This window comes from Euprymna scolopes, chromosome 7 (assembly GCF_053919585.1).
Source record: "Euprymna scolopes isolate OS-2025 chromosome 7, ASM5391958v1, whole genome shotgun sequence".
NCBI lineage: Eukaryota > Metazoa > Mollusca > Cephalopoda > Sepiida > Sepiolidae > Euprymna > Euprymna scolopes.
The window spans coordinates 116813265-116835190 of NC_136488.1; the positions used below are offsets into that span (position 1 = coordinate 116813265).

General features: G+C 33.7%; 1 protein-coding gene across 2 annotated transcripts in view; it reads left to right on the forward strand.

Annotated features, from left to right (window-relative positions):
* LOC145280243 (uncharacterized) overlaps positions 1-19147 on the forward strand; it is a 38095-nt gene extending 18948 nt beyond the window's left edge. Inside the window, exons 3-5 of one of the 2 annotated variants that reach the window (XR_013868590.1) lie at positions 5813-5888; positions 7418-7433; positions 18989-19147. Coding sequence is in view for 1 of the 2 variants with exons in the window: in XM_080132021.1 (XP_079988147.1) it covers positions 5820-5888; positions 7418-7433; positions 17638-18155 (603 nt within the window). In the remaining variant the exon portion in view is untranslated. The other variant, XM_080132021.1, reaches the window with a different exon arrangement.
* The last annotated feature ends 2779 nt before the right edge of the window (positions 19148-21926 follow it).

Sequence of the window (21926 nt, forward strand, 5' to 3'; positions counted from 1 at the left end):
ACTCAATATGGTTTCCGTTCTGCTAGATCTACAGCAGATGTCCTTACAGTTATATCGCATAGGATTAGCAAATCTCTCGACGGTGGCAATCTTTCTAGGGCAATTGCTCTTGACATATCTAAAGCCTTTGATAGGGTATGGCATAAAGGTTTACTTCATAAGATCGCTAGCTATGGTATAGCTGGAAAAGTCTTCTCAATTATTAAATCATTTCTTTCTGATAGGTTTATAAGAGTAGTAGTTGAGGGACAAAAATCAGAAGCTCACAGTATTAATGCCGGTGTCCCTCAGGGATCCATCCTGGGCCCAACTCTTTTCCTGATCTACATTAATGATCTTCCAAATCATATCCTTACATCATTTGTAGACATTTATGCTGACGACACTACCATTTATGGTACCACATCTAAGACAGTAAACGAGCATGTTCTCTCCAATTCTCTCTCCTCTGATCTTGAGCACGTAGTACAATGGGGAAAGGAGTGGCTGGTTACTTTTAATGCATCTAAAACCAAGCTTCTCTCTTTACATCATCAACATTCTAATCCACATTTGTCATCAATTGAAATGAATGGCTCTCGTCTTCAGGAGGCCTCAAGTTTTGACAAGCTTCTGGGCTTGACCATTACTCCTGATCTTAAATGGAGCACGTATATCAAATCTGTTGCCAAGGCCGCTGGAAAAATGGTGGGATCTTTCTATCGATCCAGTAGATATCTCACTGCTGATGCTATTCTCTATCTATATAAGAGCCAGGTACGTCCAAGGATGGAATACTGTTGCCACATCTGGGCAGGAGCTGCTAGAAAGGACTTGTCCTGCCTTGATAGAGTTCAAAATAGACTTCGTAGCCTCGTAGGAGATGTCCTTTTCTCCTCCTTGCGACCTCTATCTCACAGAAGAGATGTTGCGAGTTTGTCTCTGATGTATCGTTATTTTCATGGAAAGTGTTCAACTGAGCTTCAATCTATGGTCCCCCCTCGCCAAACTTTCACAAGAAACACTCGTCTAGCTGTAAACACTATCAATAATTTCCCCCACTCTTTATCTGTGCCTAAACCTAAACGTAGATTCCATGAACAAAGCTTCTTTCTTAGAACTGCACGCCTGTGGAATTGTCTTCCGTTTTCCTGCTTTCCGGCTGACTACAATATGGTTTTGTTCAAGTCTAAAGTAAATAAGTTCTTGATGAGCCGTTCCATATAAGTTATTAAATTTACCAAATTTTCATTACTAATGATTACTATATGTACCAACTTCTACTGTACACTCTTTAACCCTTATCCTTGAGTGGCCTCTGGGCCTTGATAATGTGGTGATGTCTTTGTAAAAAAAAAAAAAAAAAAAAAAAAAAAAAAAAAATTTAGCTTCAAAATTTAGCTAAATTGGTTAGCTAGTTGTGAAAACATTTTTCATAACATTTTTTTTTTCACGTGTACAAATATTTTTTTCCTTTGAAAAATTAAGTTTAGTACTTAATCTTTCAAATACAATCAAAAAGTAGCCGAAAACCTACCAAAAAATTATGATAAATCGACTTTCAAAACTAGGTCCCCCCTGTCCTTATTCGTTTATTTTTGCCCGTACCTAGTTTAGTTACTCCAACTGAGAGATAGTCCTGGATATGACCTTAAACTATATCCGATGGTGAGGCCTCAGCTTGCGGGCTTTGGGGAGTGGAGCCACCCTTTAATTACCATTACTCCCAGACCCGGAGTGGTAGTACCTGTTAGGAACCCAACTATGGGTTAAATAGAAACCAACTTGAAAAAAATATATATTCTATTAAAAAATTGTTCTTCAAAGTAACTGGATTTAGCATTAAATAACCTGAAAAGGGTTGATTGCAGTAAAACAAAAACAACTAATCTAGAGATCTTTTTAAGATTCTAACCGCCCCTTTAAGTGCTATTGTTTATATTTCTCTTGCACTTGGTTCACCTGGTATATTCGCCAGATAGTCTTTGAAATTCTTTTTCATTAGCGCGGTTGCTGGTATGATTGATACCTTTAGATTCCAGTTTCTTTTCATGTCGTACATGTTACAATGGAGAAATGAAATAGAATTTCATTGTTTTAAAACAGTTGAGGCTTGGTTGCTATACGTGATGGGTCGACTAAATGTTTCCTACTCGTTAACTGTTTAATAAATTATACATATTTTTATAAAAATGCATTCGTTCACTGTTTTCATACAAGTGTTCGATTTCAGCATACCATTAATGCCGACGACAGAAAGCTGCCTGTAACGACACAATAACTACACAAGAAACAACAATGGGAAGATGCCTGCAACGATCATACATAATGCGACCCATGGCAGACAGTTATAGCAGACGACAGATCGAACCGTTTTCGTTGATGTTTCCAGCGTGTGTCTATCGTTTAGATATTGTTGAATATCGTTCATTCCCCGTGGAGCTGGTTGCGTTCCCAAGACCTTCCTCAACCAAGGAACCCTCCCGGGGAGCGGTAGCACCACAAGGTGTCCAATACCTCCGCATTGGAAACAGTGCGCGCGTCCCCTGTCAATGCAACTTTTCAAAAAATGATCCCGCCAGCCGCAGTGGAAACATTTCCTATTAGTCATGGGGCTCAAACAAGGAGTCTTCCCTGTACTATTCTGGGCTGTCTGCGTTGTTGTCACAACTGGTTCCCTTAGGTCCTCCTCATCTCTGATGATGGCTCGTGTTCCTATAAAGCTGGTGGAGGCTCTCAGCAGTTGCTTTACACAAGTTGGAAGGCCAGCCACAAATGCATATATCCGTTTGATTACTCCACCACCCAACAGGATTGCAAGTTTGTTCAGCTCTGCAAAAAAACATTCACACTTTCTCATGGCACGAGTCTCCTTGAAGCGAATTTCTTATAAGCTGTACATGGATCCATGGCAAATGCTTTGTACAGTGCATTTTTAATTGCTGTCGAGTCAATCTTCTCGGCAGCACTAAGTTAATGATATACACTCAAGGCACCTCCAACCAATCTCAAGGAAATCACTGTGTGTATCCTCTTTACTTCACAAAGGTTGTACATCAACTCAGCCCTTTTGACCCAGTCAGCAACAGATGTGGACCCGTCAAATTCGGGTATCAGCTTCAAGTCAAACTTTGATTCAGCCATTGTCTTCTTACGGTAAATAAAGTGAAAAAAAATAAACTGACTGCAAAAATTTCACCGGGGAAAGAAAATGGTGCTTTTAACAACAGTCAGCTAAAAATGATTAAATAATAGCTGAAATAGCTTGAAGTAACTTCAGTTACCAAGTTTTCCTTTTCCAAAAAATAAATTTGTTATTCCAATAATTGCTTCCTAGCTTAAACAAAATCAGATCCCACCTGAAGGTAAGTTTGTTATTGTTTTTTACGTACAGCCACACAAGGCACAAACACATGACCACTTGCTTCTTTAATGACTATCACAGTATATATGATAATAGAACTTGTATAATTTTTAACAGGTGCTTCTGCACTTTAATTAACTGTTTTTCTGTAAGTAACACGCCAACATTAACCGAGCAGAAGAACCATTTAATATTTCACAAAAATTCTGTTTACATTAGGGATGGAGAGGGGGGGTGCTGTAGCGGCCACACCTGTTAAAAACTATATGTTCTATAATTGAACCCTCCCTCCAAAAAAAGAATGAAAAACATGAAAATGTTTTTGTAAACTGCTCATGAAAAATCAATCTTTTAGGTCAATTAAAAAGCATTAAAAACTGTGGAACATAAAACAATGTTTGAAAACTTTATTTCAAATGTCTGCTAACGATTCCTCCACGATGTGACAAGTCACTTTACTATGTGCGTGCATGCATCATGTAAGAAAAACTTTAACGAAGTTGGTGAAATGGCGCAAAATAGTCCCAAGGTCCAGTGGTTAATATCATGCAAACGGTAAATTTGCAACGGGTTTAAATGCCAGATTTGTTTTCAGCTGGAATGGTCGACGTTGTGTTACACTTAAAATAAACATTTACCAAAATTAATTTAGTTTTAACACTTCTTGTTTTACAACAAAACACTAACAGTTTTTTAATTTATTGTTAAAACTAAATTTTTTTAAAGAAATGTAAAATGTAAGTGGTAAATTTGTAGGAAATGAAGATCGTAATCAGGATCAGTCCGATTGAGACAGGATCAGTCACTGGTAAAAGGTAACTGGACGTCAGTGGGCTCTAGAATGGGTAGCTGGATGTTGGTGGGCCCCTGAAACAGATGGCTAGATGTCAGCAGATACTGGAAAGAATAATCGGACATTAGTGAGTTTGGAGCAAGTAACTGGATGTCAGTGGAATCTATAACAGGTAGCTAGACATAGGTGGGCCCTGAAACATGGTTAGACATCAGCAGGCACTAGCAAAAATAGTCGGACATTAGTGGACTCAGGAACAGCTAGCTGGATGTCGGTGGGCTCTAGAATAGATAGCTGAATGTCGGTAGGCTCTGGAAAAGATAGCTAGTAGTTAGTGGGCACTGAAAAAGATAACTGGACATCGGTGGGCTCTGGAGCAGGTAACTAAACGTCAGTAATCATTTAAAAAAGTAGTTGGACTTCAGGGGGCACTTGAAAAGGTAGTTGGACATCAGTGAGTGCTGGAGAATGGAGCTGGATATCAGTGAGCACTGGGGCATGTAGCTAAATGTTAGTGGGCACTGGAATGAGTAGCTGGACTTCAGTGGAGCCCAGGAGCTGGTGGCTGAATGCACCGGAGTTGCAGGAGTTGCTGCAAAGTAAGCTAGAGTCACTGGAAGCAAGAGTGAGCTGGAGGTGCTGCAGGAGTAAGCTTGAGTTGCTGGAAGCTGCAGAAACTGGTGTGGCAAGCTGTAAGAGGGAGTTCCAGGACGCAGGCAGCAGTAGAATGGAGTGTGTATTGTATTCTGCCCTCCTGGTCCTCACAGCGACTTGAAATGTCAACTTGACTCTCACCAAGTCCATATGAGAGCGCTCTTATCTCCCGAGCTAAACTGAAGATTTGCTGTGATAGCAGCTAATTTTATGAAGAGCCGTTGGTCTTACTAGCTCCATGGCCACTAATGGTGTTGCTAAACAATGACTGACTATAATTAATTTTATTCCATATGACTTACAGTTAAGTGTCTTTGGTGTTTATTAACTGCATTTATTTTAATCAAGGCTTGAAATGATAATTTGTTTTTGTTTAGTTTGTTAAAAATGAAGTTTTTGTGTTTTCTCTTTGTTGTTTGAAAACAAGCATTGTTATTTTTAGCACACGTGGTCGTGGCATATTTCCAGCAGTGTCAGGTTTCATGTTTTTCTCTGCTGACCAGCATATGCTGTTAACAATAACAAAGGAGCAGTGATTTCTGACTGCAACAGTATTTTTATCAAGTAGTTTTTTTTATAAAGAAAATATTTTTTTTACAGTCTTTAGCAATTTTAATAATAAATTACACAGTTAATTTTGATCTCTATAGTTCGAGTTGTCTCCCCCCTATTTATTAAAAATGGCTGATCAAAACATTTCGCTTAGTCATAAAATTTGATTTTCTTAGTTAAAATATACTTAATCAATTTATGTGATTTTTGGAATATGACATCTTTGTATTGTGATGGGTACATACATCATAAAGTTTTTAATATTTTTGTGTATTTTGTTTTGAAACTAGATTTATATCTAACAAAGCACGATAATTTCACTTAAAAAATAAGTTTGCTTGTCATCATTTAGAGATAAAATATGATTTTCTCATTTAAAAATAAAACTATTTGATCAATTTATGTGATATGTCGTATACAATACTTTATTTATATGCAAATTTTCCAAATGTATTTTTTTTCTTGTTTAGATGAGTAATGTTATCAATAATGAGGAAATCCTTCCTAACCTTGAAGAAATTGACATTGATACTGCATTTTCTCAAAGTAAGTTTATTATAATTTGTTGATTATTTTTTGACATTACAGAAATGCATAAAAAAATGAATGTTTTTTTTTTTTATTTAGTCTAGTAGCACAAATGAACCTTAATGCTTGACTTTTGCCTTTTTTAAATTTTAAGAAATTTCTATTGAATAAATGTTTTACTGATTTAAAAGTACTTTTCAAGTGTGATTATATGGAAAACATGAGTCAGCCAATTTAATTCACAGGTACTTCAGAAAATAACATGAAATTTAGCACAATTAATAAATCACGCAATACAAGTATTAAAACAAAAGAAAATTCTGGCAGATGAAATGTTCAATGTGTGCTTTTCGTGAACAACTACACAACAATGTAGATGGTCCAACCAAGTTGAGTTGGTTTTTAGATTACGCTAAACAGGATACACTTTCATGTTTCCACCAATAGATTTTTAAAGAATTTTATATCTGACCTTTCTCCTTTGCAATTGAAATTAATATCACAATAAACTCCAAATGGTAAAATGCATTACATTGAGATCTGAACGTTTTGAATGTAATTTATTTTGTGGAGATTATTTCATACATCTAAAAAAATGTTGAAAGCTTGAAAATTCACAAACCCAAATACTTGCCTTGATAGTTGAATAGTTCAAATTCTGTATTTACAAAAACATTTGCAAGTTTAAGCAAGCTTTTAGATCTGTAAGGGGTCACTGGTAGTTATTCCTTCAACTGTGGCAAGTTGAAACTTCTGTAGTTTAGAGATTTCTCTTATTAAAGAAAGCTGAAAAGTTTAATAAATTTTTGGTAAGTGGGTATCATCCAAAAGAGAAATATCAAGGTTCTTCTAGACTTAAAAAGAAAGAAAGTTTGAACCTTGAAGAATCACAATTTAATTATTGCAGCAAGTTGAATGCAAAATTAGGTCTAAATATTTTTTTCCAAATGGAAATATTTATACAGATCCCATCTTAGGATTTAATAGCAGTAGCTTTGAGTTCCTTAAAGCTTCTGCTAAATATGACTGAATTAATTCGACATGTGGTCTTGACATATCTATCCTGTTAAAGAATTCTTGTTGATTGTTGATTCAAACAAGTTCAGAGTATTGACTCTTTAGGTGTACAGGGCTTTGTTTCATCTTGTTCTCAGGTCTATACATCTCCTCCAATTGCTTGTTTTCAGAGTTGTGGAACATTGGGGTGTACATCTCATCACTAACCATTTGATGATTCACATTTTTTTTTAATTCAGTTTTTTGTGACTCGCCCTGTATTATAGATTAAAAAATGACTGACATCACACTTTTAAATTTGAAAATAATTTTGAAACATTAAAATGCTTGAATTAATGTTTAGAACCAAATAATCAAGTATTATGGTTTATTTGTGCTATTAAAGCATTAATTTTCTCATGAATCCATATCATATAAACTTATCTTTTCATCTGCATAATAAAAATTTGTAGGTTTTTGGCATCTTTATTATCATCATGTCAATCAATCACCATGATAAAGGATGTTTTTTTTTGTATATCTGTTTTCAGAAAACATTTCCAATTGGTGAGATTAAACTTATTCTTGCATCCATGTTGTTTTATTGCATTTAAATGATGGTTGCTGGTGCTTGAAATTTTATTTCAAATTATTTCTAACAAAAATCATGTTAGAAATAATCCACTTAAATGGCTTTAATGACAAATTAACCCTTTCCAGACTGAACTTTCATTTTTTTCAAACAATCTACCTAACACCTAGTATTCTCCTCACCAAGTCCTGAAATTCTAAAATAACTCAGCCTAAGAAATAGTAATTTATATTATTTATAAATAAATACTTTTTAAACTTGAAACAAATTATACAAGAGGCAGTTCTTAATTTAAATAAACTCTTTAAGTTATTCGTTAATATAATCATTTGTTAGTATCATTAATTTATTAATATATTTTGTACAATGTGTCTAGAATGGGTTAATTTGTTACGTATGGCAGATTTTTCTTCTTTCTTTGTCTATTATAAAAATGTTTGAGTTTCCATGCGTCTTCATTTTTGCACTGTTTTATGATGATTGATACTCACAATTGAATGCATGTTATTAGGTTGGTGAAAAAATAATGTTGTTTTTGATGTTCAAATTAAAAAAAAAAATAACTCCTTTCATAATAAACTTTTCTTAATCAAAATAAGAACCATTAGAGTTGACACATTTTTGCCAATGAGAAAAAAGTTTATTCATTCCATTAGCATAGAAATCCGGAGTTCTGGAAGCAATAAAGTCATTGAAGGCCGATATGGCATCATCTCGGCTTTTGAAATATTTTCGCACAGGAAGTTGTTGAGATGCTTGAAAAAGTGATAATTGGTGGTGAGAAGTCCAGTGAATATGGCGAATGAGACAGGGTCTTGTAGCCCAATTCGTTTAGCTTCTGCAGGGTTAGATGAGCAACATGTGGGCGAGTGTTGTTATGGAGGAGAATTGGTTCGTTCATATTGACACATTTCAGACACCTACGTTGAAGCTTTTGGTGCATTTCGTCAATTTGTTGGCAGTGCTTTTCTTCCGTAATCATTTCACCCGGATTCAAGAAGCTGTGATAGATGTGACCTGCCACAGACCACCAAACAGTCACCATGACCTTTTTTTGGTGCAATTTTGGCTTCAGGAAATGTTGTGGAGCTTCTCCGGCATCCAACCAGTGCTGAACATCACCGGTTGTCATAGAAAATCCACTTCTCATCACACGTCCCCCTCCACTCGAAAGTGGTCATTTTTGTTGTACAGAAGGAGCATAGGACACCTCAAAACGACAATTTCATTCAATTCATGTGGCACCCATTTATCTAACTTTTTTGACTTTCCTATTTGCTTTAAATGGTGAACGACTGGTTTTGCGAGGATCGGCTTCAATTAAGGCTTTCAAATGTTCATTATCAACCGCAGTTAGCTGGCCACAAAGGTCTTCATCTTTGAGGTTCTCATCACCATTATGAAATTCCTTGAACCATCATTCTGCCACACATTCGTTAATGGTTCCTGGGCCAAATGCATCATTGATATCAGGAGCTGTCTCGCCAGCTTTTCAACCTAGTTTGAACTCGAACAAGAAAATCGTGCAGATTTGAATTATGTCCATGCTGTCGAAAACCCTACAAAAAATGAATGAAGAGATTGAGAATGGTAATGAATAACACAATTTGATAGAGCAAAAACATGCTTCAAAATGATATATAACATGGCTATATATATCATTGAATTAATTCAGAAATCATATATAAAAGTAATATGAGAAAACGATATTGTTTTTGCACCACATTTGTTTACATGTTAAACTATAAATTTTTGCTTTTTTACTCTTTCTTTTATTTAATTCTAAGTACCTATCAACCATTAAACTGTAAATTTTCCCACTGTTTTTTTCTGTTATGTTTATATCTTTTTAAGCACATTTGCACCCATTAAACTTTTGTTCACTTGATTCTATGCTTATGAAACCTTTTTGCATTGTACTCTGCTTATAAATGCTGACTTATTTTTTTTTTCAATTTCATTAACTTTTTAACATTGCTCTGTATAAGAATTTATATATTAAAAAAATGGTGTCATTATTTAATATTGTTTATAGTAATTGTAAACACGTACATATTTTTTATTTGTTGGGCCTTTTTGGCTATCAAACTTTTCAACCATATTCTCCATTTTAATCCTTAAAAATATTAAGCATTCATTTACTAATTAAAATTAATTTACTGATCAAATTCTGTTAATAATTTCATTTTATCTATTTAATTTAATTTTTTTTTATTGGTTTGTTCAAGTTGGGGATGGGGCATCCTAATGGATGCCAAATATTCACCTGCTATCTTATATATTCCAACTGAGAGATCTTTTTCAGATTCTGATTGTCCTTTTAAGTGCAATTGTTTGAATGTCTCTTGCACTTGGTTCACTGGGTAGATTTGCCAGGTAGTTTTTGAAATTCTTTTTCATGAATTCAGTTGCTCCTATAATTACTGGAATGATAGATTTTCCTAAGATTTCAGTTTCTTTTCATGTCATGAAATAAAACCTTGGTGTTTTGTCTTTCCTTCTCAGCTCTATTCAACTCAGCATCATTGAAAACGCTACCTTCTACTAAGATGGATTCTTTCACTTTATCTCATATCACTATGGCAGGTTTAATAGGTCCATTTTCAAAGTACAAAGCTGTAGAAATTGCATAGCCATAATTGATGGTATATAACTTATTTCCAACTGTTCATTCTGGTATATGCCCCCAGGACTTGCTGCTGCATTTAATATTTAACTTTTTACAGATGGCTAAGTAGAGATAGTTACACACTCCATAGTGTTGCATCATATAGTAGGCATCCCCCAGAAGAACCTTACAGCTAAATGTCAGGTGGCTCACACTCTCTCTCTCTACTACAGAACCTGCACTTGCTGTCATTGCTGAGACCACTCATCTTTTTTATTATCAATCCTTGATCTTGAGCAGACATCATAATTCTCTCCTGATCAGAGTGGAGCTATCCTCTTTTTAGCCTGTTTTAGCCTATAGTCCTGCACGAATTCACCCAGAAAATACTTGGCATGATGTTGGTTTGCCCATTCTTCCAGTTTTTTTTAAATGAAAGTTCTTGGTGTATTTTGGCAACTCTTTTGGGCTATTTCTGTAGCAGGCTTGTTATCTGATTTTGTCTCATTTGTAATATAAATAAAATGAACTCATTTTTTCCCGTCTGATTTTGACATTAATAGGATTAAAAATCAAGATATTTCATGCAAATATAATATGCACAAACGGCAGAACAATATCTGAGGTGTGTTATAGGCTTATTATTTCTCAAATTCCTCGATAATCTTAGATTTCTATACTTTTTCTGCTGAGAAGTCACGGCCAAAATCGGTTAAGATCAATGGAAGTGGTAAAATATTTTCTCTCTAATAAATTCCTCCTCCCCCTGCCACCACTCAACACCGTTTGGGGATCGTTCACAAGGAACAGTTGAGAAGAGAACACCGGTTTGGCTTCGTAGTTCTTTCATGTGAAGTTATTTAAAATCACTAAACTAAGCTGCAGTGCTCTGTGGCGTAGTGGTTAGCGTGCTGGACAATTCACATTATATTTTCACGTTCGCGCCGACCTACCATAGTCGTTTTTTTTTTTTTTCCTAAACAACTGGAATGGACTTTTCTTGGTGGCCGAACTGTTAACGTTGCAGATGTTGTTTTTTTTTTGTTTTTTTTTCACACTTTATTTTCCTACTTTTACTCATGACTCCGGGTTTGATCCTTCCTACTTACCTACCATAACATTTTTTAAACCCCCCCCCCCCCGTCCCGGAAACAAACACTCGGGCAACGCCGGGTACCCCCGCTAGTTTGTAATAAAGTCTTGTCCCAAATCTTTGGCCATTTTTGTGACAAAGGTTCTGCTGGCTCTTATTTCGTCATGTTGATTTTGAGATTTGGATTTTGGGAGCTCATTAGATATTGCTCGGTGCTCACAGTGCCATCTTAAATCATTTTTTTTTTTTCTAATTTCTAAATTTATCCAATTCCAATTCTATTTAAAAATTTTCTCTGCTATTGTTTTTATCTGATTTTGCAACTTGTTTCCAAACTATATTACTCGATTATTAGAAAATAAATTTTATTGCAGGTTTTTTTTAAATCTGCCTTTCAGATTGAGTTACAAACTAGTAAATGTCTACCATAGTTGGAGATGCCATTATATTGACAGTTTCCATTAAATCACCTCATCTTTTTCCATATTAAAATAGTTAATCCTAATGGTTTGTAATATTTCTTAATAGCTCTAACCTTTCACTGTTAGTTTTGTCATTCTTCTTTGTATGCTTTCCAATTTCAATCTTTATTCCAATTTCTATGTGTTGATTTTTGAAAATTATACTTTTATACTTCAGGTTGAACCAAATAACCTTTACTATTTATTCATTTCTCTTGAACCACTAACCTAATAACTTATCAGATATGTTTATTTCTTAACATTGAGATTGGAATTTTAGTGTATTTAGTTGCTTTTATTTGTGTAGACTTGTGTCTTGTCTTTTGTTCATTGTGTTTTATGGTGTAAAAATGTAAAATGTATTATGCTGTATGCTTACATGAAGAAACAATTCAGGAAATTAGAGAGGAAGTGGCAACCTCCTTTCACTAAATTGGTGTTAGTATATTTAGTAGGAACATAGTGGAAGGACAGAGGAGAAAGAAAGAAAGAGGCAGAAGAAAAGAAACTGAAGAGATATTTAAAAAAAAAAAAAATTCTTAAAATCTCAACAAGCTATTTTGGTATTTTCATAGAAAGTGAATAATTGTGTTGGTCTAATGATATGATTTGATTCTTTGATGGGCAGAGAGACTTGGTATAGATGTGATTAGATTTTGTCTACAGCAAATAAATGGGCCAGAAAGTTGGCTACTCCGTTGGAGCAGCAAGGGTGCAACATTAAAAATTATAGTTTGTAGAGGTTGTGGGAGAAGAAAGGAAAGCAAAAGTATTCATGTATACAATTGTAGGTTGGTGAAAAGTTAGTGTCGAGGAACATTCATAGAGGGAATTTACATAAAGTAAATGCAGGTGGCCGTTATCACTGAACTTGTCAGTAGATAAGGTGCAATTTGAGATGTGTACTGCCAGACCAGTTTGTTTAAAAGTTGAAGAACTTTTGTGCTTTATTTGATGGCGAAAAATGGACAATGGAATGGTGCTGGGCAAACTGGTCACCAATTCTTAATAGGGCATCTACAAAAGTACTATGCCGAAAGAGGCGAGGATTGAGTTTGTCAATTGAGGAAGGCATCATAATAGCATCAAAGAATGACATCAAGAGTTGAATATTGTTGTTGATGGCAAACCAGCAACAAAACATAAGGTCAGATCAGTGTTAAATGTAAACTAAACCAACATGGGAAGTAATATTATCAATGTGTGTGAAGAAACGATAAAATGGTGGCAGATGATGGGTGTTGCTACAAGTCAGAATACATTAACAGAAAAGAAATTCCCAAAAACATATACCCTACTATTATTTTGGATTGAACATCTTACAGCAAATATGATGGTGGTACTCAAGGACACTTTTTTCTTTTTTTTTTTTTTTTTTTTTTTTAACTATTAATACAGACAAATTTGATATTAAATTGTGTAAAATTGGTCTTTCTTTTAATAGTTCTGATAAATGTGAATTTGACAAGAAGTCCATTTGAAAAAAATTATAAAACCAAATCCTTAACTACTGGAAACAAGCCCAAGTGCTTACGCAATGTTCATGTCCCAGGCGCCACCAAATGACCCAATGATCACCATGTCTAGACTTGTGGGATGCAGGTCTAAGGTGTGTTTTAGAATTTCAATATGGTAATGAAACCTCTATCCAATCAAATTAGCCCTTTTGTTTTAAATGCCAAATCATACATGCAGAGGCGGATGCCACAATTGAAGATATAAGAAATGAAAAATTTAAATTGTTTTGTGCATGTTTTATCTATGTGTTGTATCTATGTGTTGTATCTATGTGTTGTATCTATGTGTTGTATCTATGTGTTCTGGTGTTTGATGTTCAGTTGATCGACCACACACACACACACACACACATTGACTTTTATATAGATACTAGCAGACATACTTAGCTGCTCAGCTTTGCCTGGTTGTAAATACACTTATATATTATATTTTAATTCATGTAGATTTTGTGTTTATTATTATAGAACCAATTCTCTATCAATCATTATATTGTACCTAATATATAGTAGTGATTTAAAAAGTAAAAAAATGATTTGTGTGTCATCAGCTAGAATCAAAACTTAAACATAGCTCTTCAACCTTATTCGCTAGTATGATTTAAATATATACATCGAAAAAACTGCAACAAAAATACATTGTTTAATCTATTACTTTTAATTAGCTTATGTGCAGAAAAAAATTGTTATAGTTGACTTACATCAGACCAATGTCTTTTTTCAATTTTGACCCCTTAGCAGCTATTCAACTGGCTAAAAACTTAATTGAAAATGTGCTACAGGTTCAAATAGCCTATATATTAAATTTTAATTCTATAGACCAAGTATTCAGAGTGTAGTTTGGAAGAGACTTTTCACACACACACACACACACACACACACACACACACACACACACACACACACACACACGTTGACTTTTATATAGATACTAGCAGACATACCTAGCATTGCCCGGTATTGAACATAGCAATAAACAATTCACTTATTGTTAGTAAAAAAAAAATACTTGAGCTGAGATTGAAACCAAAACCTAAATACAGTGAGCCAAGTACAATAATGATTAGGCCAGCTTGCTGCAATCTTTAAAAAATGTTTTCAAACCTACTTATTTTTAACATAAGAAAGCTGTCATGTGAACAATTCATGCATGTGCATTTGTGAAACACTTGACAAACAGATAAAAATCTGTTGACTCTCAAGTAGCAATTTTTCAATTTTGATCTCATTAGCAGCCCCTTTTTTTCTGGATGAAAACAGATTAAAACGTTTTCCACATGTCTGAATACCCTATATATCAAATTTCAAGTCTGTAGATCAAATATTCATACCTGGTGTTTGTAGGTGTGTGTTGGGGGGGGGGATCCAAACCCTATGTTAAACTTCTTATAAAAAATCGGAAAAAAAAACAAAAAAAAACAGCAAACATGATGTAAAAAGAACAAAAAGTAAAATAAAAAGAAAGTTTTGGTAGGTAGGTAGGATTGAACCCAGAATGTTGAGGCGAAAAACTTGATTAGTTACTGCTCGGCCACAAAAGGAAAGTAACTGAAGCGAATTTCAATTTAACGTTTTAAACGCACAAGTGGCAAATGTGCAGCGAATTTAATTAAGTCAAAGAAATGAAATTCCGCACTTAATTTTAACTGTGGGATAGTTCTTTTGGGTTTGTTTTTTACCCAACTTTGTCTGGTTTTGTTTCCCAACGTATTGGGGAAAACCAGCTCCCCCTTTATTAGGGAAGTGTCTGAATCAAAGCAATTGTCTGATATGATGGTTTTCACTGACATTGACCAAACGTCCATTGCTTTTTGGACGCTGTTGGCCCTGAAAAAAAAAAAGTTGACCTTGACCTTTTACCTGAATTATCTCAAAAAGAGTCATTTTAATTTTTTGTAATTTTGACAAAAGATTTGTCTATCTTATGACAGTATATATTCCCAATTTCATGGTGGGTTTTTCACTAGAACCATTCCTAAAGAAGTAGGCTAAATTCAAAATGGCGGAATGTAGTACCTGTTACTTCATATAAGAACATTGATATTTCACAATATGGTCACGTCTGATATCTTTGTAAAGCTATTTTAATGCTGATTAATATATACATAAATATCATGGTCACAAAATCCATATAAAAAATTTTATGTTGCTGAAACTGAATTTTCTTCATTTGTTTTTTTTTTGTTTTTTTTTCTGTTTTTTAATGCAACACAGATTTTGTTATGGAAAAAAGTCATAATAAGAAAGAATTTTGAAAGGTGTTGAGAGTTAATTAAATTATAACATAAAACATATGTGATCTCAATGGTGAACAATTTTTTCTCTATAATTCTAAATCTACAAAAGGGCAATTTATGTTGTTTATGGGTACTTTTCAATGAAAAACTTTAAAAATCGATGTTCTAAAAAAAATTCTTGACATGTTGAATTTTATCAGTATATATGTTCTGGTGAGAGTATCAATTTCCCATCCCAAGTTTATTTATTTATTAAATTGTTAGGTGAAAGGGGTTCTGGGTGTGCTGAAAACGAATATCACATTTAACATATGGGTTGGGTTTATGATAGGGGCTATAAGTCTCGGTGTTGATTAAGTGTAATGTCTAGAAAATTTGAAGTTTTTTGTTTGGTTCGATAATTATAGAAAGGCCAAAGTTGTTAAAAAAGTTATGTAATTTTTTAATTGTTTTGTTGTACTCTCTTGGCCTGGCTGGTATAGTGAATAGGGCATCATCTCTATAAAGGCCCCCTTGGATATGTTTAAAATAATATTTAAGTTCTTTTAGTAAGAAGAGTCCCACTAAATCCGTAACCTCTGCAGAGTCAGAAGCATATATATATATTATATATATATATATGAGAGAAAGATTTATATAATATCACTTGTTTTTGTTTTCTTTCCTCAGCACTGACAACTTTCCATTCTTTGCATTATGATAGTCTTCTAACACTTCTCTAAATATTTTCGATTATTTTGTTTGTTTTTTAATACATGGCATTTAAATGAACTTAAAAATGATGTCATCATGCAGACAGTGTTCCTTCTAGCTGCCTGTATAATTAGAGTACTGAATATGTATTTGATCCCAACTATAAATTTAAAATGAATATATCTTAAAATTTTCACCAAAAGAATAAAAAATGGAGAATGATGGAGGTGATTTTTAATTATGCCAACTTTTCCAAGTTTCTGAAAAAACGTTTTGTTAAATTAAAGTGCGAGTTAGTAAAAAACACAAAAACAAAATTTATAATAATAATAAAAAAAAATACAAAATCAGCATAAATTAAAATATATTTAAGTGAATTTTATGACCAGGCAATGCTGGGTGGCCTGCTAGTCCTCTATATATTGAGGATGACTTATATGTCAAAAACTTGGGCATAGACAATTATCAATTCTTATCTTATTTTTCCTGTATACTTTATATCAAGAATTTAAAAAAATTATGAATTATTTGTTTCTTTTAACAATGTTTGCTTAAGAGTTTATTACATGGATAGATAATCTGAATGGTAGATTTTATTTAAGTAACTTAAATTTTATAAATGATCAGTCCATGGGGGATAGTGGATTAGAATACTGGCCCCTCATCAAAGTGGTCATGGTTCTAATCATTCCTTGAAAATACTATTCAGATTTTATTTTTTCCTTTATTTTAAATATATATATATATATATATATATATATGATGATGATGAGTGCAACGTCTTGTCAGACGAGTGCCACTCCCTCAGACACAATGTTCATGATCCCAAATACCTGAGGGGGTATCTATACAAAGATGATGTTACAGAGTTTTAGCTTTGTACGAAAGCTAAGTCTCTCTCTCTCGGTTCAAAATGTTGAGATCCAGCAACAAGCAAAAGCAGGATAGCCAGCAACAAGTTAAACTGCAGACCAGCTTAATGCGGGTACTGGTCTCTCGCTTTATGGTTTTTTAAATCAGAGTTTTGCTTCTCCTAGGAAGGTTGTCTTCACCGTGGCTTATGTTACCCCAACACACACACACATATATATAAACACAAATATGCACAGTGCTAGTTGGCCGTTGATTCCAAAAAAGGGTTCATTCGCCCTTTTGGAAGGTTTTGTTTTTAATCCTTCAGGGAGACTAACCACCCTCCTCACCAAACAAGTCTGGTGGGGGAACCAGTTTAGTCGCCGGTGACCCGACCATGAGGCAGGTAGTACTGGGTTACATGGTACCAGTAACATATGACATGACTATATATATATATATATATATATATATATATATATATAATCTTTTAAAGAACAGACACCGGTACAATGATATCATAGTATGATTACAAATACAGAGAAAAAAGAAATATCACTGATAATTTTAAATTCTAACACGTGGTAAATAAATGCAGGTAAGTAGTAACAAATGGTAATAAATCCAAAAACAATGGATATAACTTTTAATTTTCAGGAATGAAAAAAAATTTTCTGTTTCTTTAAAAAAAAATAATTTTTCTTTTTTTTTTTTTATCTAGGTATTGAAACAGATAGGTTAATTTTGTTGAATAATTCACAAATATTTAGCCTTTTTGAAAGCAATGGTAATAGAATTGCTATTGTCAATGAAGAGGAGGAGGTGGATAGCAGTGATAGATGTGCTATCATTAGCATCAATGAACAGGCGAGGAATGATGACTTAATGGACACTGGTGATAGCTCGGTTGAAGAAGATGTTAGTTTTGTATCCGATGAACCGATGAATTCTGAAGTTTCCCTCGAGCAACATAACAGCAACCATGAAAGTGATGTCTTTGAAGTGGATGAATTGATGGTACATGAAATTGAAATTGTAACACAGAATGACGATGTTGAGGATGACACATACTTAATGGCAGACATTTCGGAAGGAAGTAGTGATGAAGAAATCTCAGAAAACGAAGATGAAGATGAAAACTATGCATCTAATAACTTTTATGTAGATCACTCGTATGCTTGTGTGTATGCTTGTGTTTGCTGCTCACCAGTGGATTACTTTTACTATAGGAGCAATTAATATCATAAAACCCAGTGTAGCTAAAACCTGACCAAAACTTTGGCCAAGTTAATAGAAATAATAGTAAAGCTCATTATCAAGGTACTTTGAAGGTTTATGGGATGGCCTAGGTACAACATTTATTTTCTCGTCATTCTCCATGTCTCTCACAAGATCTTGAATGTTATCTCATCTCACGCAAGATTTGAATTTTTTATAGTCCTTTTTTACTGGTGACATCACTTCTCATATATTTACATCCGCATTATTTTACCATCCTCTCTAATACAATAGACTAATCTACTTCCCCTCCTTTACTAGTCTAATATTTATATATCTGAATTGAATATCTGTTTAACATGTATTTCAAAGCATTTGCCCATCTATTAACTAACTTAACTCAGTGTTGCTTAATTTTAGTGAATTGTTCTAATGACTCTAAAAACAAATAAGGTTTTTTTTTTTTTTTTTTTTTTTTTTATTATTATGACAATATTTCTTACTATTTTATTAGAATACAAAGGTTCAGGGTGAAAGAAAACGTTCCAGTTAATCTAGTCTATGCTTTCCTTTATGTAGCAGTGATATGATTTCTCCACTTTTTAATGGAATTTTGCTTTTTTTAATATTTTTTTTTCTTTTTCTTTCTCTCTTTCAATTCATCTTAAGTCATTATTTTGCTGTGGAGCATAAGGCCTCAAGCAATTTATAAGGATGGTATTTTAACAATTCAATTTTCTTTTTCTTTGTGATTGTGATATTCTTATTCCTTTTTCTATATTTTTTTATTCCATTTTTCAATATTAGTTATTTTTGTTTTACTTTACTTCATTGTGTTGTTCCTTTTTCTACAGGTCAGTGATATTTTAAAATCATCGTGATAAAAAAGGCTGTGAAATTTATCAAAAAGGCTCTTTTTAAATTTACTTCTATTTGAACACTGTGATATATGAGCTTTCTTTACAATTAATAATGTTATGAATCATGGAAGAAAATAAAAAAATGTTCAATTTGTTTTTGTCTTTGCTTATATTTGTATTATTAGCCTGCAGTGAAATTTTTGTTAGGTTGAAAGATGATAATCAGTTTGTATGTAAAAAAAGTGTAAAATAATGAAAACTCAAATGTGAGAAAAAAATATCTGTGAATGGTGAGGATATTGAGATTGCCCAAAAGTTTTGTTACGTCTTTGAGAACTGGAAGGTGCTTGTGATGGCAAAATTTAGGAGTGGAGACAGTAAGTTTAGAGAAATTCTGTCATTCCTAACAAGCAGAGTTTTGTTACTGTTATGATGTATGGAAGTAAAATGTAGCCAGTGAAAATTGAGGACATATATTGCATGTAGAGAAATCATATGATGTATGTGTAAAGTCTTAAGGATCTAATGTCCTCAGAGGAAGATTACATCTCAATAGTATAGGGAGATGTGTGCAGAATAGATTTACTTGGTTCAATTACATGGAAAGAATGCATGTGAGTGCTTGGGTTATACATAGAATAGGTGAGATGATGGAAAAATGTAATAGAAAACATGGGGAAAAATGGTAAGTATTGATTTGAAAGGAAGGATGGGGTTAATAAAGACCTAACTCAAGATCGTTATTTTGGAGGTTAATTTCTAAAACATTTTAAGCTAAATATGATGATAATGATGATGACCCGAAGTTGATATTTGAAAGTGTGTAGTGTGTAAATAATTTTTATTCTTTTGAAAACTTTAAAACACATCAGGAGTATTATCAAATTGAATAAAAGGATTAATGGACAAAAGTTGTATAATTTGAATTCATCTGGCAAAGAGTAAATGTGCAGATATATTATTTTTTATAATCTAAATTTATTTAAAATTAAGTCTAAATCTAAGAAAGATTGATTGAGATGTCTTTGTCTTTCTTTTCAATGTTTATTTTTTCATTTGAACTTTGTTTTTCTTTGTTTTCTAGTCAATCTTTGTTTTTGACAAAACGCCTCTTACTGCCAGAATATATCAGCCTGAAAAGACTAGATAATGTGTGAAAAGTTCCAAATATCTTATAAAAGTACTCACAATTTCAAAAAATACTAAAATAAGATCATGTCTATTATCAAAAATTGGAACGGATTAAGAGCTAACATTACAAAATATTACTGAAGTTTACCCCATAATATTGCAAAAATTGACAAAGGATATTTCATAAAATACGGAATTGGATTAAAAAAAAATTTTTTCTTTCAAAATTAATCCTGTTTTAGAATGAGGACAAATACAAAATTGTCCATTTAAAAATAAGGGGGGGGTCGTGATTGTTTAAATCTTCCTAAACCTCGCTACTCTACTTTTTTTTTTTACTATCATCCTAGTTTTATTTTTTTTATTCATTTATTTATTTATTTTTATTTTATTTTTTTACATTATCAAGAACATTTGTTAGCAGCAGGGTTGCAGAGTCGGAGTTGGGAGGAGTCGGAGGTTTTACTTGGAATCGGAGACGGATTTCCAAAAGTACGAGAAGTCGGATACGAAATTTTTTATCCGACTCCTTAAGTCCAATCAATTTATTTATTTATTTAATTTATTTTTATTTATTTTTTTTGCATGGTTTTCCTGTTTGTTTTTTTTTTTTTTGTTTTTTTTTTTTTTTTGTTTTTTTATTACATTTTCACCCCAAACAAGGAACATTGCCACTTTGATGTACTAGGCTACTATCAGGGACCTAAGTTGTGGGGGTACTATGTTGAGAGTTTAGCAGCAAGGTTCATATTAAACTTGAACTCCTGCATGTCAGTACAGTTGGGGAAGCAGGTACTCGGAAGAGAATTCAAAAGTTTAGCAGTTCTAGGGAAGAAACTATTAGAGTAGAAAGCTTTCTTACATTTAGAGATCTCTACTGTGAAGGTGTGAAACTTCAGTACTTGTTGGGGGTATTTTTGTTGAGAGGGGTACAATGGCTTGTAGTTTGTCAGAACGTGTACCATTAAAATACTTGCAAACAGGCAGAGGGATGCAACATTTCATCGATGGGACAGGGGCTGAAGCTTGGATGACAGTTCAGAACCTATCAGGTGGGCAATTCTCTTCTGAACCCTGTCCAGGAGCGAGAAACTAGCAGCAGATACACTAACCCAAATGTGACAGCAGTACTCCATACATGGGCGAATGGTGGCTTTGTAGAGGTACAGGATACTTTCAGGCGTAAGTAACTTTCTAGTAAGGGAGAGAGAGCCCACCTTCTTTTGCAGCAGCCTTGGCAATGATCTCAATGTATCTATTCCAACATGTTCCCTGTGACATTAAGCCAAGGAGTTTGAAGGAAGTACTTTCAGGTAATGAATCTTTAGCCATAGCTATTGGTGATTGGTAAGTTTTCATGTAATTATTAAAGGAAATGAGCTTTGTCTTGGCACTGTTGAACGTTACTATCCATTTTTGACCGTATTCCACTACAGACTGAAAGTCTTCAAGGATTTCTGCCATTACCCTAGATATGTGCTCATTAGTTTTTCCCATGTGCCTTCTATAGAGCGTGGTGTTATCTGTAAATATACTCACCTGATAAACTAGTTTCTGAGATAAGTCATTTATTAATATCAAATTAATAAAGGACCAAGGATCGATCCCTGAGGTACACCCGCATTTATATCATATTGTTTGGACGTACGCCCATGGAGGATTCTTCTCTTATTAAAGAAGGATTTAATTATGTTAAGTATTCATCCAGTAATACCATAGGATTTTATTTTCATGAGAAAACTACTGTGCCATACCCTTTCAAAAGCCTTAGATATATCTAGGACTACTCTGCTTTATCCAG